This window comes from Canis aureus, chromosome 1 (genome assembly GCF_053574225.1).
Source record: "Canis aureus isolate CA01 chromosome 1, VMU_Caureus_v.1.0, whole genome shotgun sequence".
Classification (NCBI taxonomy): domain Eukaryota; kingdom Metazoa; phylum Chordata; class Mammalia; order Carnivora; family Canidae; genus Canis; species Canis aureus.
In genome coordinates, this window is record NC_135611.1 from 55,546,237 (window position 1) to 55,562,060 (window position 15,824).

Genomic DNA, 15,824 nt, shown 5'->3' on the forward strand with positions numbered 1-15,824 from the left:
GCTCCCTGCAGGGAGTGTCACTGTGCCCCGGCTGAGGAGACCCCAGAGTAACAGAAGGAGGGGGGTTGCAGCGCCCCAGCCTCTCCCTGAGGCTCCCCAGCAGGTGCGGAGGTGCACGGAGGGGCGGGCAGAGGCACCCAGCTCACCCGCCTGATGCTACCCAGGTGGCTCGTGAGTTCTGGCCTGATTCCCGTGGACACCGAGGCCTCTATTACTGCAATGTAGCCCAAGAACAGCTCTGGGCGTTCCAGAAGCTGCTGACAGGGAAGAGGGGAGGTGCCTGTGGCCTTCGCTGTGTGCCTCAGGCCTGTCACAACACTCCCTGTTCCTGGGTTTCCGCATCTGAAGTGGGCAGTGGCCACGCCACAGGGCGATCGTAGGGACAAGATGGGAAAACCTACGCGGGTGACACGGCCCCTGGTCAGCTCATCACTCTCCCTTCTCACCGTGTCGTCGCGGCAGACACCTCAGACCCTGACTGGGGGGCCGGGTAACTGTGTTGCCAATGCCCTCGTTTCTCATTATTCACCCTGTCTCTGCTTCTTCTTTCTTCCCAACAGAGACAGAGGGTGACGCGTGTACTTGATGGGATGAGCACTGGGTGTTCTACTATATGTTGGCAAGTTGAATTTAAATAAAAAAATGTAGAAGGCAGGAGGGCGGGTCACCTCCTACAGGAAGCCTCCCCGCGGTGCACGGGTGCTCAGCCCCCATGCACTCGCTCCTGAGCGGAGCATGGCCTTCCTCCCGCCCCTTGGTCCCCATTCCCGCCCGAGTCTGGCCACAGGTCGCCTACCCAGCCCGTAGAGGGCCTTTCTGCCCGTGTACTGGGACAACCTCCCGTAGAGCACGGAGCACAGCGAGTTGGTGGCGGAGAAGCAGATCATCACGTAGCCGACGAAATGGATGCCCAGGGCGCAGGTGGTGTAGGACTGCGGGAGGAAGCACAGGGGGCGTTACCTGGTGGCTCGGGGCCCGGGGTTGGTGTGGATGTGGGGTTACGGTTGACACTAACACGCGGTCTGCCGTGGGACAGCCAACGTGCTGGACGGGCCCAGACTTTCATGGTGGCCTCACGGCACCTGGCGGAAGAGGAGACGCTCATGCCCGGCAGGAACCCCCAAGGACACCTGCACAGAAGCGTCCTTGCGCATCCTTTGCCTATGTCGCTCTCCTTAGGAATTAGGGGCTAATCTGAGCAATTCCTAGTGGGGCTGGTCATTTCCCGTTCTGCACACCAGACGGTTAGCAGAAGGTGGGAGGGATGAATGGAACAGGTGGAGCACAGAGGATGCTTGGGGCAGCCACTCTGCGTGATCCCAAAACAGTGGACGTGTGTCCTGATACTTCTGTCCAAACTCCCGGGGCCGCACAGCACCCAGAGTGACCCCTTACGGGGGTGATGATGACGCCCCCTCTGGGGAGGGACGTTATAATGGGGGAGACTGTGCATGTGTGGGGCTGGGCCATATGGGGCTCCTGACACCTTCTGTCAACCTTGCTGTGAACCGGAAAGAGCTCTACAAATAAAATAAAATCCTAATAGAAAATAAGCAAATGTGAAGAAAATGAAGGGAATCTCTGCAGAGAGAAGAAGAAAGGAGTTCTCCTGCGTGGGACTGCGGGGTACAGAGGGCACGGACCTCTGCATGGACCCAGTGCCCTCACGCCCACACCGGCCACTCCCATCCCCGGGAAGAATCAGGACAGACACACAGATGGGCAGGCTGGACAGGAAGCCCCACTGCTCTGGGACGGCAGGGGCCATGGCTGAGGTCCCACTCCACGTAGAGGGGACGTGGCCAAATGCGAAAGGGCTGTTTTGTCATTTCTGTCATTGGTCTTTGGAACTCCAAGACCCTCCAGCAAGACTGTCCCGGGAGCAGGGGCTGCCGGAGAGAATCTAGGACCCACGAATCCTGCACGGAGCGTACATGTCCTAAAAGATGTTGGTGGCGACCTGAAATTTGAATTTAACTGGGCATCTTGCTAGTGTGGCACGTCTACCAGGGAGGGAGCTGCGGTAGGCACGGAGTGGTAGACGTTTCCTGGTCAAGGAAGGACAATCCTGGAGGAGTGGACTTGTCCTGGCTCTGTGGCCCCTTGGCTGCCCCAGGTCCTACGTAGCACTTTCTGGAAAGGGGATCTCTGCTCTCTAACAGCCTAGTTTACGGCGTCCCTCCTATGGCACCCTAGGAGGGTCTTCAGGAAAGGACAGCACAGGGGCAGGGAGCCGTGGAAACAGAATCTTGGTGAGCACGCCACGGCCACGAGGGACAGTGGTGGATGGTGGCCCTGTGTTCCTGATGTGCCAGCCCCGGGAGACAGGTGTCCCTCTGCCAGCCTGCCCCCATGAGGCCTTCCCTATGCACAAAGTGGGCAGGCGGGCATCTAGAGAAAGACAGGGCCACAGTGCCCCAGAGCCACATCCATTTCCAGATTGAAATGCACAATTTGAAAACTAGCATGAGAAGGAATCCCAGTGTCACTCGGTGTAACTCATGGGTTTCACGTTTTTCCCTAAAATACGGGCATAGGGTGAGGTGCAGGCAGGCATAACACAAGGAAGTGTTACACATGATGCCGCACAGCTCAGGCCCTTTCCCTAAGGACACATCTCAACCAGGAGGTGGGCCCTCCGGACAAGGCCAAGCTCCAGGGGGTGGAAGTAGCCTGGAAGCTGAGATGCTGAACCATAAACTCTGCTCTCCCACGGCCGGGAAGGGCCTGGCGCGCCCCCAGCAGCCCCCGCGACACGCAAACGCAGGTGTTGGGTGCTCTCGTACGTACCCTGGTGTAGTCGCCAGCGAGGAAGGCTTGCTCAAATCCGCTGTACATCGGCAGCAGCACCAGTAGGCGCAGGCGCTTGTCTCGAAGGAGCTTGAAGGTCGACAGCAGGGTGGACCAGAAAGATGATTTCTTCTCTCCTTCGCTTTTCTGTTGAGCATCTTTGATGGGCTCGAGAAATAAGGCTATAAGCAGGACCGCCAGGACACCGCTCCCTGCAGGGAGGACAGAGGGGGGGTGCTGGGGTGCTCGCAGGAGCCGGGAAGTCCTGGCTATGTGGCACTGATTTACTTCCTTCTCCCCTTTGGGGCATCTATTTCAAATATCCTCATTTAAGCCATGAAACGAGGCTGCCGAGCCTGACCAGGGCCTCTGGCCTGCAGCACAAACCCCGCCAGGCCCTGAGGTCCTCGGTGCCCTCAACCGAGGCTGTTCCCTTGTCCTCACCCTCAGGTAACTTCCAGCAACAGCTGGGCTCCCTTCTCAGGATTTCGAGTCCCAAAAGGTTATCCCTTGCTAAGCTTTGTGTTTATTCCAAATGTGTTTCCCCTAATGTCCTGCGGTGGGAACTGGGTGCATGCATTGCGGGGCGTCCCGAACGTGAGGGGATGTTGCACATTCGAAGATGGGAGACGAAGCAACTCTAAATGCTAAGGGGGACCCATGGGGAGCAGCTGGGGAGTTGGGGTGCAGGGCTGCGCTGTTTTCAGAGGGGAAGGCGGAGGGGGGCGCTGTCACATGTGCTGCTCTGTGTCCAGGAACTACAGGCCACAGGGGTGGGGGGAGACTGGGGGCCCAGGAGGGTGGGGAGGGATGCAGGGGGGGCTTTCCCTTTCACAGTGGGTGTGCTTTGAACCACATGGATGGGCTGACGATGCAAACACATTTTATTCAAGGCAAAGATTCACGTCCCCATAGAGGGGACCCTGCGCGTTCACAGTCCAGGAGGTGTGACCGCACCTCTTTCTGTGCCTTGTGCCTCTTCATTATTTGGATGGAGGGCTAGTGTTTATTTATTCCTTTTCATCTTTACCAAGAAACTGTCTCATTCCTTACTGGGCTCGTGATAGCTGCATATCTGTCCCTGGTTCCTTCTCTCTGGCAACGCGAATGACACCCAGCGCTCCAGGAGCCACAGGTTCATTCAAGAGCCTGATGCTTCCTTCTCTGAAAGGCAGTGGAAACCCTTCAGAACAGCTTTAAGCCACGACGTCTAGTCCGATGGGTCAGACCTGTCAGCCTCTAAAGGTGACTTGAATTATTTTTTCTCTTTGCTTCATCTCACCAGCTCATGTGACACAAGGTCCGTCCCACTGCAGCCCATGGGCCGGGCGTCCCCGAGACCGCCAGGTCTACAAAGCAGCTCTCTGCCAGGTGGTGGGCAGAGCTGGTGAAGCCTGACCCCATAGCCCCTCAGTGGGCTCCCCCCACAGATGTGACAGCTGACTTCTCAGCCTTATTGCTGTCCTGCAGCCACTGTCTTCCCGGCTAAACACAATCCTTCTCCCCAGGTCGGTACAACTGCATTTTGACAATGCTCATTAAACACCACGTGGAGGTCTGCTGAGCTCGTGCCAAGGTCACACGTGGTCACTAGTTTTCTCGAGAGCCATAAGTGCCACCAAATCATTAGAGCCGCCCTTATGGGGTCTCAGGCACCTCAATTGTGAAGCAGCTTCCAGAGCAGCCCATCCATAGGTTGTGCGTAATCACATGGAGGAGTCGTGTCAGCTCCCCAGGGACTCAGGACCATGGCCTCCCACCGTGGGCAGGCACACGAAGCCCTCAGGACACGCATTATCCCAGGACGAGAGCCACAAGGCACTCACGAGAGGTGGATCATGGTACAGAAACCACATTTTTGCTAGGAAAAGTAAAAATGTGTGTGTGTCCAGAGCTGTCCCGTGACCCAGAACCTGCCAAAGGGGCATGAATGTGCTGGTGTCGCTCATCGAATATACTAAAGAGAATGGCTTTGCAAGGAATATCATCCTGAGGACAGAGGAAATCATGGAAAATTACCCTGGGGAGTAGAATTCTCTTTTCCTGGTTCTCCATTCCTTTTATGTGTGTGTCTTTATGGTAACATGGCCTTGCTTACAGAAAGAAGACCCATGAAACTCTGCAAGGAAGCCAGGATCTGAATAATAAGAGAGTTTCTCCCCGGAACAAAGGCATGGTCCCTGTTTCACATAAATGTCCAGACCGCGCTCCCCTAAGCTGCTGGATTGTGTGAACCAGGAGGTGGGCATCATGTGCTCTGGGTCTGGGGTGGCTACTGGGAACCACAGTGGGGACCCATGTTGCTTTCATGCAGGGGGACGCTCAGAGGGCTGCGTGTTGATGAGGGGAATCTCACACAGGAGCTTAGGGTGCAGAAGATGCATTTCTGTGGCCTGAGCTGTGCCTTGAGACCACAGCACAGTCTCAATCCTCACCATTGTGACTTCGGAACAGTATTTTTAATTTAGTTAATAAAAATATAAGCAAGCACATGTAGCTACTGGCCACTGTATTGGGCTTCGCAAAAGAAAAATGATTCTATCATTATAGGAAACCGTCAGACAGCCCTGTTCTGCTGTATTGGATTTCGTACGAAAAATACCAAAGTACAACCCAGCTGAACTCATTTTGCAGGAATATTTATACTTTGGGAAGATACTCTTTTTCTACACATACCCGTGTAGATGCCCAGCAGGGTGTAGATCAGAGTCTGCGAGGGACGCTGGGTGCTGTTGGTGGGCGCTGTGGCCATCAGGCAGTCGCTGGCCCCACAGGACAGAAGCTGCTCCTCTGGGATGGCCTCTGTGCAGTTGGAAGCAAAAAGATGATGTGAGAATGTGGGGAACTGACAGGATGAGGGGCGGGAGGAATGAAATATGTAGCTAACAAGAGCCTGGACACCCTCAAAGCAAGGGTGACCATAGGTCAAGAGCATGGGACATGGGTTTGTTTGACCAGCTACCTCAAATCACCCTTCCCCTTAGGCGCACATTTTAAGACCCTGGACAAAGGTGTAATAAATGCTAGTTGCTTGTTATATTACTTTCTGGACATAATGAACATGCTCAACGTTTCCAGAAGAATCAAGAAGAAATAAGGTACATTAGAATAGGTGTCAGAACTGCTGGGTTCTCTTTCAGATTCCACGACCTTGGGTAGGTCATTTCACACCCCTTCTGAGTGTTAGTTTCCCTATCTGCTGAAAGAATAAAATGTGCACTGTCAATGACTCTCAGACCATGTTTGAGGTGCTGGGGAGAGGGGGGAAGATGTCATGGAAGAAAGAGCATTTGTCATAATAGAAATTTCATCACATAGAACTCTGAAAGTCCCCCTCGACTGGTGAGAGCCACAGCCCAAAGAACGAGAGGTGGTTTGGAGGGAGGTCAGAGGTCGAGGGAGGCGAAGGAGGCTTGCAGGGCTCTGGGGATGCCTCACTCCTCGGAGTCTTTGTCCTGGGATCACTTGGAGAATTAAGCTCTCTTGCCTGAATGTCATTAAAAGTAAATCTCTTCACTCCGTTTCACGCCAGGTGTGTTGTAGACTGACCCTTAATCTCAGTTTCTGTTGGATTATTGATAGCAATAATGAGTAAAAATCAGGTATCCATCAACCCAATGGTTTCCCTTCTTCAGATGCACTTAGCAAGTGATGGCATCACATGAGAAAAAGGGGAGGGAGGATTTTGGAGTTTCCTAAAGGTGGACTTTATAGGGAAGAGCAGGACCGAGGACCACGATGCAGAGATAGGACTAATCCTGATTAGAGTCAGGAGTCAGTATGGGAGAAAGTTATTCAAAATACAGTGTGATACTAGTTTCAGGTGTAGAATTTAGTGATTCAGCACTTCCACACATTACCTGGTGCTCATCACAACCAGTGCCCTCCTTAATCCCCATCATCTATTGAACCCATATCCCTACCCATCTCCCCTCTGATAACCATCTGTTTGTTCTCTAACATTGGGAGTCTGTTTCTTGGTTTGCCTCTCTTCCTCCCACCTCCATGTTTGTTTGTTTTGTTTCTTAAATTCCACACATGAGTGACATCATATGATACTTGTCTTTCTCTAGCTTGTTTCACTTAGCATAATACTCTTTAGCTCCAGCCATGTCATTGCAAATGGCAAGATTTTGTTCTTTTTTTATGGATGAGTAATAATCCATTGTAGAGAAAAGAATAAAATAAATCCTTTTGATTAGAACCAATATAAATCACATGTTTGGGAATCCTATAGATATTCATACACATTACAAATCTATTTATTAACTCTGAGAGATTAGAATTACAATAATTTGATTTCATGGGAAAAATAAATGTAACATTTTGTATTGTCTAAGACATTTTACGAAAGGCCAAGGTGCTGAATAGTAGTAATCATCAACAAATAGATGTTCTCTAACTGTTCATATGGATGAAACAGCATTAGTGTACAAAGGCCTCACTTCTACTATGAGGAGTTGGAATAAAAATAAAAATGGAATAAAGGACTCTAAAAAAGAAAAAAAGAGAGTCAGGAGTCAGAACCTTCCCCTCCTCCCCCCACCCCCCTAAGAATAAAGGTTGCCTGTGAGCACTGAAGAGATTTATTTCCTCTGCCCTTGGTTTAAATCCTCAGACATCCAAGGGTGCAGACATAAAACAGATACACACCTTATATCCGTGTCTGGGCAAGGGCAAGGAAAGATGTGAGTTAAGACACCAGCTGTCAAATGTTGACATCAGTTAAGGGTCAATTGGTCTTATGTGAAATGTTTAAGACTCTGGACAGTGGATCAGATCAGTGGGATGATAAATCAATCAAACTCATTCTTAGTCTAAAAGGATAGTGATGGCTCCATGAACCCGAGTTCCACTGGCAGTGACCCTCTGTTTCCCCTGGGCTCTGCTCTTCAGGGGTTTCCCCCTGGCCCTGGGAGGGCAGGACCAGAATGGTTGGGGCCCTTGTGGACGACAGACCCTCAGATCTACACAGACCATCCTGGAGAACAGCTGGGAACCAGGAGAGGCTGGGCCGCAGGCAGGTGAGAATCACGTCTTCAGGTGGCTCACCTGCTCTGGTCGTGGAATAAAGATGTGTGTAAATGGGATGGGGGACCTTCTCAGGTGCCATCACTGACCACCGTTTTCTTTTACCTTGAGTGGGTGTCTGGCCAAACACCAGTGATGAGATCAGGTTGCCCCAAACACCGGATGACTGGAATATGAGAAAGAAGATGCCAAAATACTGGTTCACCACGTCTCTGCCAACTTTTCCCACATTCTTTGCTTCTGTGTTTCCCATGATTGTGAGGTACGTGCATTGGGCGGACCACAGAGGGGCAGCCCCAAGGCCCAGCAGTATGGAGGTGGGAATCAAGGTGTACCTGAAAAACAAAATGCTTACCTCTGTGAAGAAGGAAACACCATGCTTAGTCCCCTGTAAGCATTATTATGTTTATGGATTGGCTAGATTGATGGATTCACCATCCATCAGACTCAGATAAATGACCAAACCCAGCACCATTTCTGATTCAGGTTCATTTGCAAGAGAGAAATTCATTGCCTGTGAACTTTGCATTTGAAAGCAACTACTTATAAACTGGGATTACAAGTAAGGCTGTATGGTTTCTGAGTATTTCTAACAGCTATACCTTTAAAAAATGATTTATTTATTTATTGAAACAGTGATTGGTTGATTGGTGAAAACTCTATGGCAATAAGAAAAAGAAGAATGTGAAGTCACCATAATCTTATGTCTGGGATGTCAATGGGCATCCCTCCAAAGAGATGCTTGACAGGTGTGTTCTTTTGAATAAGAGTGTGGGGCCAGTGCCCTTAGAGCTTGGTCACTGAGAACCCCTCTCATGGGCCCCTGCACGTCTAGTTCCAGCCCTGCCACGTCCACTTTCTGTGATGATGAGGGTGTGGTGGTGGGTCCATTGGTCACATTCTGCTAAGTCTCCTGAAATGCACCCTGGACATCTTCTAGCTTTCATCACTGTGGTCACAAAAGGGCCCTGGGACAGAGAGGGAAGCTCAAGGCCCAGAACAGGCCTGAGGGGAGGTCAGGCTGGGACTTAGGGGAAGAAATGGGCACAGCAAAATGGACAGAGACATCTTGATGGGAAAAAAATGGGAGAAAAGCCTCCACAGTTTCCTATCCCAGAAACAGAGAGGAATTTTAGGGAATGGCACTCATTTTGAAGTGGGAGCAATGGGGTGTCATTGGGCACGTCCAGCCATGTGCGCCCGAGCAGCTGAGCCTGAGGCATGACCCAGAAGCGGGGCGTGAGCTGTGTGGGCCGTACCAGCTGGCATAGAAGTTGCCCAGGGAGAAGGCCACGTAGCAGCACATGGAGACGACGATGGTCCATTTGCAGCCAAACTTCTTAATCAGGAGCGGCGGGAGGAACATGGAGGACAGAAGTACCCCGCCGTACAGCGTGCTGAGTGCTGTCACGCCCAGGCCTTCCTCTCTGTACAGGCTGCTCTGTGGGGACAAAACCACCCTGGTCAGAGGGGCCCACCGCCAAGGGGAAGAGCTCTGGGTCACCACTAGGTTCCTGAGACAGCCACAACAGGCTTCCTGTGGCTTCCCAGCTGACAGGTGCGGCGAGAGTGGAAACTAGCACAGTCCCAACAGAGGGTCAGCTGCTGCCAGAGACTCTGAAGAGGGGAAGCCTGAGGCCCAGGTGCTGGATACTCCAGCACTCCAGGCTTCTCTCTTCTTTCTCTCTTCCTTTCCTTCCCCACCCCTTGGGGTGCCCTGACCTTCCTTCTTGTCCTCGCTTTCCAAAGGGTGCTCAAGTGCAGATAAAGGGTCTCCAAGGGCCCATGGATAATGTGGTCCATGGAGACCTCAGCTTTGATCCTTTAGCTAGAATTTCATCTAACGCCTAGCACACACACCCTTGTGACCCAAGATGTCACCCCAGCTGACAAAGATCCCTTGGAACATGGGAAATTGTTCTGTTTTTTCCAAATCTCTCCCCATGCCTTGCCCAAAGCAGGTACATAACAGTATATTTGTGGATTAGTTGAAACTGAAAGTAACAACAGCTAATCCCATGAAAATTCTGAAATCTTGTTAGAAGATAGAAATTGAGTGTTCATTTTCCATGATGTGGGGGTTATCTGGAAATTTCTGCTTATGATTCTTGTTGCCAGAAGTGTGGAGTGAGAGTTGGTTCAGCCTGAGACTTTTGTTTCCTTAACACAAACGTATGAAATCCCGTATTACTGAGCTCAGCTCCTCCATGTTAATGACAACCGTGCAGCACTTCTGTGCACTGGAATTTCTCTTCTAGGCATGGTGCTGCTGCAAATCGGCAAGGTATATTAGTCACTCATAATCTAATTCTACTGCAAACCACTGCAAAGGAAGACAGATCTCAGTAGACAAAGTGGGAATCAAATTTTAAAAACAAAGGTCTTTTCTATGTAAATGGCCACGTTCAGTCGCCTGTATCTGCATGTGTTAGGGGAGCAGGCCTGCAAAACACATGTATGAGGATAAGTATGTGTGCATGTGGAATTTGGATCATGCAAGACCTGCTTATATAAGCAAGTAGGACATTCACTCAAGTCATTCAACAAATGTAGCCTTAAGCACTTACCAGTACAGGCTCTGTGCACTGCTCTAGTGAAACAAAGGAAATTATGACAGCCACTGCCATCCGGGAGTACATGGTGGACAGGAGCCGACAGGGGTCAGTAACACCAGCAAACAGGCCATTGCAATAGGCCTGAGTCCTGCAAGGGAAGCTCAGGGGCCAGCCCAGTGGAGTCAGGAAGACTGTCTAGAGGGAGTGAAGGCCAAGTGAGATCTGGAGGATGAGAGGGTAACCTGAGGAAGGGTGGGAGGTGATGAGTTTTCATGGGCCTTGTCCTCAGCTGAGAGGCAGCAGAGAACATTGAGCTGCTTTGGCCAGAGCCGTTAAGCTCTTCTGGGGGAGTGAGGCTGGGCAGCCTGCCAGACTAGAGCACGAGTAGTCTCGGTTCAATCCTGGGGAGTAGGGTTGGATCTTTAAACCCATGGAGAACCTGGGAAGGGAGTTAAACTGGAGGTTAGCCTGAGCCGATGACTTTCACTCACAGAGTTACCCATCCTATGTGCTGTCAGGGGGACATGGTCATGGAGTGGTGGCCATCCTCCTAGCATCATGGACTCACACAGGCATAATGCGGTGCCTGCCACAGCACCAGAGCAACACATCCGGGGACTTTGGTTCCAGGGGTCAGGGAAGGGGAGAAGGGGGTGACATCCAAGTGGAGATCTGAAAGACTAGTAGGAGGTCACTAGCCACAGGAGTGAGAGGGCCCAGCTGCTGTAGGGGGAGGCTGTGTAAGTGCATGCCTGGGTCCTGGGGCGAGTCTGGCTGGGACCTTGGGGATCCTGGGACCGTGTGCGCCGGTCAGATGAGAGCTGAAGGAAATGACAGGGACAGGCAGATGCTCCCAACATCGTGGGGACACAGCCAGGCCTAAGGTCACTTCTGTCCACGTCATTGCCTTCTTTTGCTTAGCTCAGTCCTGACTGATGGAGACAACTGTCCCAGTGAAACCATATTGACATATTCTGGATCAGCAAGCAAAGAAATATGGCAAGTTAGGGCTGGGACAGAAGGTAGGGAAAGTGGATGGGTGAGATTGTTCCATGCCAGAGCTGGAGGTCTGGTTCTCGAACTTCTCTGGTCTTCCAGAAAGAGGGGACCTCAGCAATGGTCACACATGCTTCTACACCCAAGGAGCCCAGGTGGACTGGGGAGGATCTGGGTGTGAAGGGGGTAGGGAGCATCTGCTCTCCCTGGGCTTCTGCCCCACAGCAACTACACTTCAGAAAAAAAAAAAAAAAAAGTAACCGTCTGGGGAAAATATAGCACATCCTCTAGTAGGCACATGTGACCTCTGCTGCAGCCATTTAGAGAGGCCCAAGGAGGAAAGAATGCCATGGAGTTCAAACTGACAGAAACCAGCTTGGCCAAGTTCACTGTTTGGCCTAAATCTATACAGTCTGATGAAATCTGATAAATTCACATTACTACCCAAACCACAAAGCCAAAGTCATGAAACCATAGAATTCACAATGATTGATCCGGTGTCTCTTCCTTTAACAGTCCAAAGGCAAAGAAAGTCTTATCACATCACTAACCCAGGACCCACACCCCTCATCCAAGGGTCAAGCACACAGTCAGCTGGAATGGGTGGGGCTGTGCGTTGCAAGCTCGCACATAAAAACCACTGTTTGACAGGATTTGGGAGTGAATTGGTTAATGAGAAATCCTACATTCCTCATCTTCTGTGACCAAGGAGATTCTTGGAGGCCAGGAGACAAATGTCCATTCAGAAGTGTTCTCACTTACCTGCAGACTCTGCAGACCTCCGTAGGCTGTAAAGAGAAGCAGAAATCCAAAAGAAACCACGAGGACATTCTTCAGGCTTCTTTCCATTATGCTGATTAAACGTTTCAACCATCAGTGGGCACATAGATTCAGAGCTCCCTGAAAGAAACCAGTAGGGATACAGGAAAAGCAATCCATCCCAAGAAGTCCCAGGGAGTGACATTCTCTCTCTCTCTCTCTCGTCTAAGTGAGAGGCGTGCAGGTCATTAGGGCCACTGTGAGTTAATAAACCTGGTTATCACTGACACCATGAGGCACCCTGGGGGTTGTTATTCATTCACCTTCTCTGTAACCTGCAATAACCACTTTCTAACAGGGCAAAAGATTAGGACTTTTATCAGCTTGTAAGTGGTTGCACTTGTTCCCTATTAATTTCTAGAAGATATAATCCTTACAGTGAAACAATGATTTTCATATTATAGACATATAATACAATACATTACATGTATAATATAATTACATTATATATACGTATAATGGTACCTTTTCGTATTAAAAGAAATGGTCAGTGGTGCAGAATGTGGATATACTTCAGTCTTAAAGAACAAAATAGAAATGTCAGCTTCAAGATATATATAGCTCAACTTCTGAAAACAACTTAACATGATTGTGAGAACCAAGGGCCAAAATATGGGTTTCTCAAAGACTGCATGATTTTACAACACTGCAATAATTAAAAAAAAAAAAAAAAGATCACACCTCCTGAGTATAACATTTTACAATATGCAAAGCACTTTACATGCATCGTTTTGTGTTGCCCCAAAGTAGAGCTGTGATAATTATCATTGGAACTCTCGGATATTACCAGACAGGGAGCTGAGCTTCAGAGCAGGTCACAGATTTTGGATTTTTGGAAGACAGCAGTGCTGTTCAAGAGAACTTTCTGCACTATCCATGGCAACCACGGGCTATATGTGGCTATTGAGCAGTTGAAATGTTGCTAGTGCTACTGAGGAACTCAACTCATCACTGCACTTAATTTTAATTAATTTAAATTTAAATAGCTGCCTGGCAGTGGCTACCGTATTGGGCAGCACCCATCTGGCTTTAAACAACTTACCCCGTATCTCACAGTTAATAAGCCAAATCACTGGTTTATCCAATCGTTTGTTCAACTGTTTTTTTCAATTGTTAGTGAACTTTATGTTTGAAGATTGTTTCCTAAGTTCTGTGAAGTCAGTGACTTTTATTTAGTTTGGACCCATAAGAAAAGCCTTGCGGTGTTGGTGAACATAACGTGTTGGTGACGCCATTCATGGGAGCATGTTATTCTGTTTGAAGAACATGATAAAGCCCTTGCAGCTTAATTTATTCTTGTGAAAATAAAATCTTTAGGAAAATAATGGTTTTATGTACTGAAAAAATGTGGATAGTCATGCTTAATACAGACATGCAAACAGCATAGGCCAGTAAAAGACACTAACATGGAAACAAATGAGACCTGTGGGTTCAAACACTAACCTGCCACCTCTCTGCTGGGGAGTCTCAGGGAAATCACACCACTCTCCAAACCTGCCTCCTCTTGAAAAAGGAGAGTTGCAAAAGTTCAAGAAGCTGATCATTGTGAAAGCCCTGGATATCCCTAACACAGAGCCATCACCAGGAAATGTTAATTGGCTAAGATGACATTTTAACTTTCAGAGAAAATATCACTTGCGTCAGTTTTTTAAAAAATATAATACTTAGCATAAAATGGACTTTCTCACACCAATCTTACAGATCAATGAATTCTGACTTCCTTATTTTCAGCAACATTCTAGCTCACTTCAGTTCTGGTCTGTCTACAACTATTCGCCATTGATGTCCACTGTAATCTTACAAGACACAACTGAGGTTTTCTTTTGTTACCCACTGTTGAAACGTACCAGAACCATCTTCTGGGATTTGGGGACTCTGGGGAGCGACCCCAGGGAGCTACCCTTCTGGCTCTGTGTTTCTGCAGCGAAGCCTCATTGTGCTCCGTCTTTGCAAGCCACATCCATCCCTGTCCCTCTAGCTGTCTTTCTGGGAGTCAGGAATTTGCTGGAAAATAATTGCTTTAATCCTATCTGCTTCTACTGTCCCTCCTAGTTCTTCCCTTTTATCTGTTATAATAGTGAGTTTTTAAATGAAAAGTATTTTACAATCTGCCTTGGCTCTTTAGCAGAACAAAATACTCACCCCACCCAGTTTTCATGAAATAATTCACATACATCACTGTCTAAGTTGAGGTATAGGGATCCCTGGGTGGCTCAGCGGTTTAGAGCCTGCCTTTGGCCCAGGGTGTGATCCTGGAGTCCCAGGATCCAGTCCCACGTTGGGCTCCCTACATGGAGCCTGCTTCTCCCTCTGCCTGTGTCTCTGCCTGTGTCTCTGCCTCTCTCTGTGTCTCTCATGAATAAATAAATAAAATCTTAAAAAAAAATAAGTTGAGGTATGCAGCATGGTGGTTTGATTTACATCTATTGGAAAATAATTACCACAATAGATTCAGCTAACATCCAACTTTTCATATAAGATACAATAAAAAGAAAATGAAAGAGAAAAAAAAAACACTTTCTTGTGATGAGAACTCTTAGAATTTAAAAACTTTCCTATATTTCCAAGACATAAATCCAGCGGTATTAACTATAGTTATCATGCTTTACCTCACATCCCTAGTAATTATTTATCTTATAACTGGAAGTTTGTACCTTTTGACCACCTTTCTCCATTTTCCCATCACCCTCTATTTCTGGTAACCACAAGTCTTTTTTCCTTTGATTTTGGTTTTTAAGTTTTTAAATCTTATTTTTTGAGATTATATGTATAAGGGAGATCATACAATTTTTGCCTTCCTCTTTCTTATTTCACTTAGCATAATGCCTTCAGAGTCCATCCATCTTTTTTTTTTTTTTTTTTTAGGAGGAATGGGTTTCTTTCTTTCTTTTCCTTTTTTTTAAAAATTTTTTTATTTATTTATGATAATCACACAGAGAGAGAGAGAGAGAGAGAGAGGCAGAGACACAGGCAGAGGGAGAAGCAGGCTCCATGCACCGGGAGCCCGACGTGGGATTCGATCCCGGATCTCCAGGATCATGCCCTGGGCCAAAGGCAGGCACCAAACCGCTGCACCACCCAGGGATCCCCAGAGTCCATCCATCTTGTCACAAATGGTAGGAGTTCCAAATTTTTATGGCTGAATAATGTTCCATTGTACCTATATACACACCTTATCTACCCATTCATCCATCAATGGACACTTAGGTTGTTTCCATATCTTGGCTATTATAAATAATGATGCTATGAACATGCAGGTGCAGGTATATTTTTGAGTTTAGTGTTTTCATTTTCTTTGGATACATACCCAGAAGTGAGAATGCTGGGTCATATGGTAATTCTATTTTTAACTTTTTTTAAAAAAATATTTTATTTATTTATTCATGAGAGACACAGAGAGAGAGAGGCAGAGACATAGGCGGAGGGAGAATCAGATTCCATGCGGGGAGCCCGATGTGGGACTTGATCCCAGAACTCCAGGATCACACCCTGAGCCAAAGGCAGATGCACAACCACTGAGCCACCCCGTGGTCACCTAAAAATAAGTGCCCCTATTTTTAATTTTTTGAGGAAACTCCATGTTGTTTTCCACAGTGATTGCACCTACCTACATTCCTATCAACAGTGCATAAA

The 15,824-nt window shown here is 48.5% G+C and overlaps 1 protein-coding gene and 1 long non-coding RNA gene across 6 annotated transcripts in view; one reads left to right on the forward strand and one right to left on the reverse strand.

Annotated features, from left to right (window-relative positions):
• Positions 1-15,824, reverse strand: part of UNC93A (unc-93 homolog A) — a 39,958-nt gene that overhangs the window by 12,420 nt on the left and 11,714 nt on the right. For all 5 annotated transcript variants that reach the window (XM_077899723.1, XM_077899727.1, XM_077899724.1 and 2 more), the window contains 6 exons: positions 12,135-12,272; positions 9,081-9,262; positions 7,927-8,156; positions 5,467-5,592; positions 2,791-3,002; positions 797-932 (listed from right to left, as the gene is read on the reverse strand). In XM_077899723.1, the coding sequence (XP_077755849.1) occupies positions 797-932; positions 2,791-3,002; positions 5,467-5,592; positions 7,927-8,156; positions 9,081-9,262; positions 12,135-12,221 (973 nt within the window). In that variant the 5' untranslated portion in view covers positions 12,222-12,272. The remainder of the gene's footprint in view (positions 1-796; positions 933-2,790; positions 3,003-5,466; positions 5,593-7,926; positions 8,157-9,080; positions 9,263-12,134; positions 12,273-15,824) is intronic.
• Positions 10,486-12,420, forward strand: LOC144315300 (uncharacterized). Its single transcript, XR_013381044.1, has 2 exons — positions 10,486-10,613; positions 11,889-12,420. It is a non-coding gene; the product is annotated as an uncharacterized LOC144315300 (long non-coding RNA).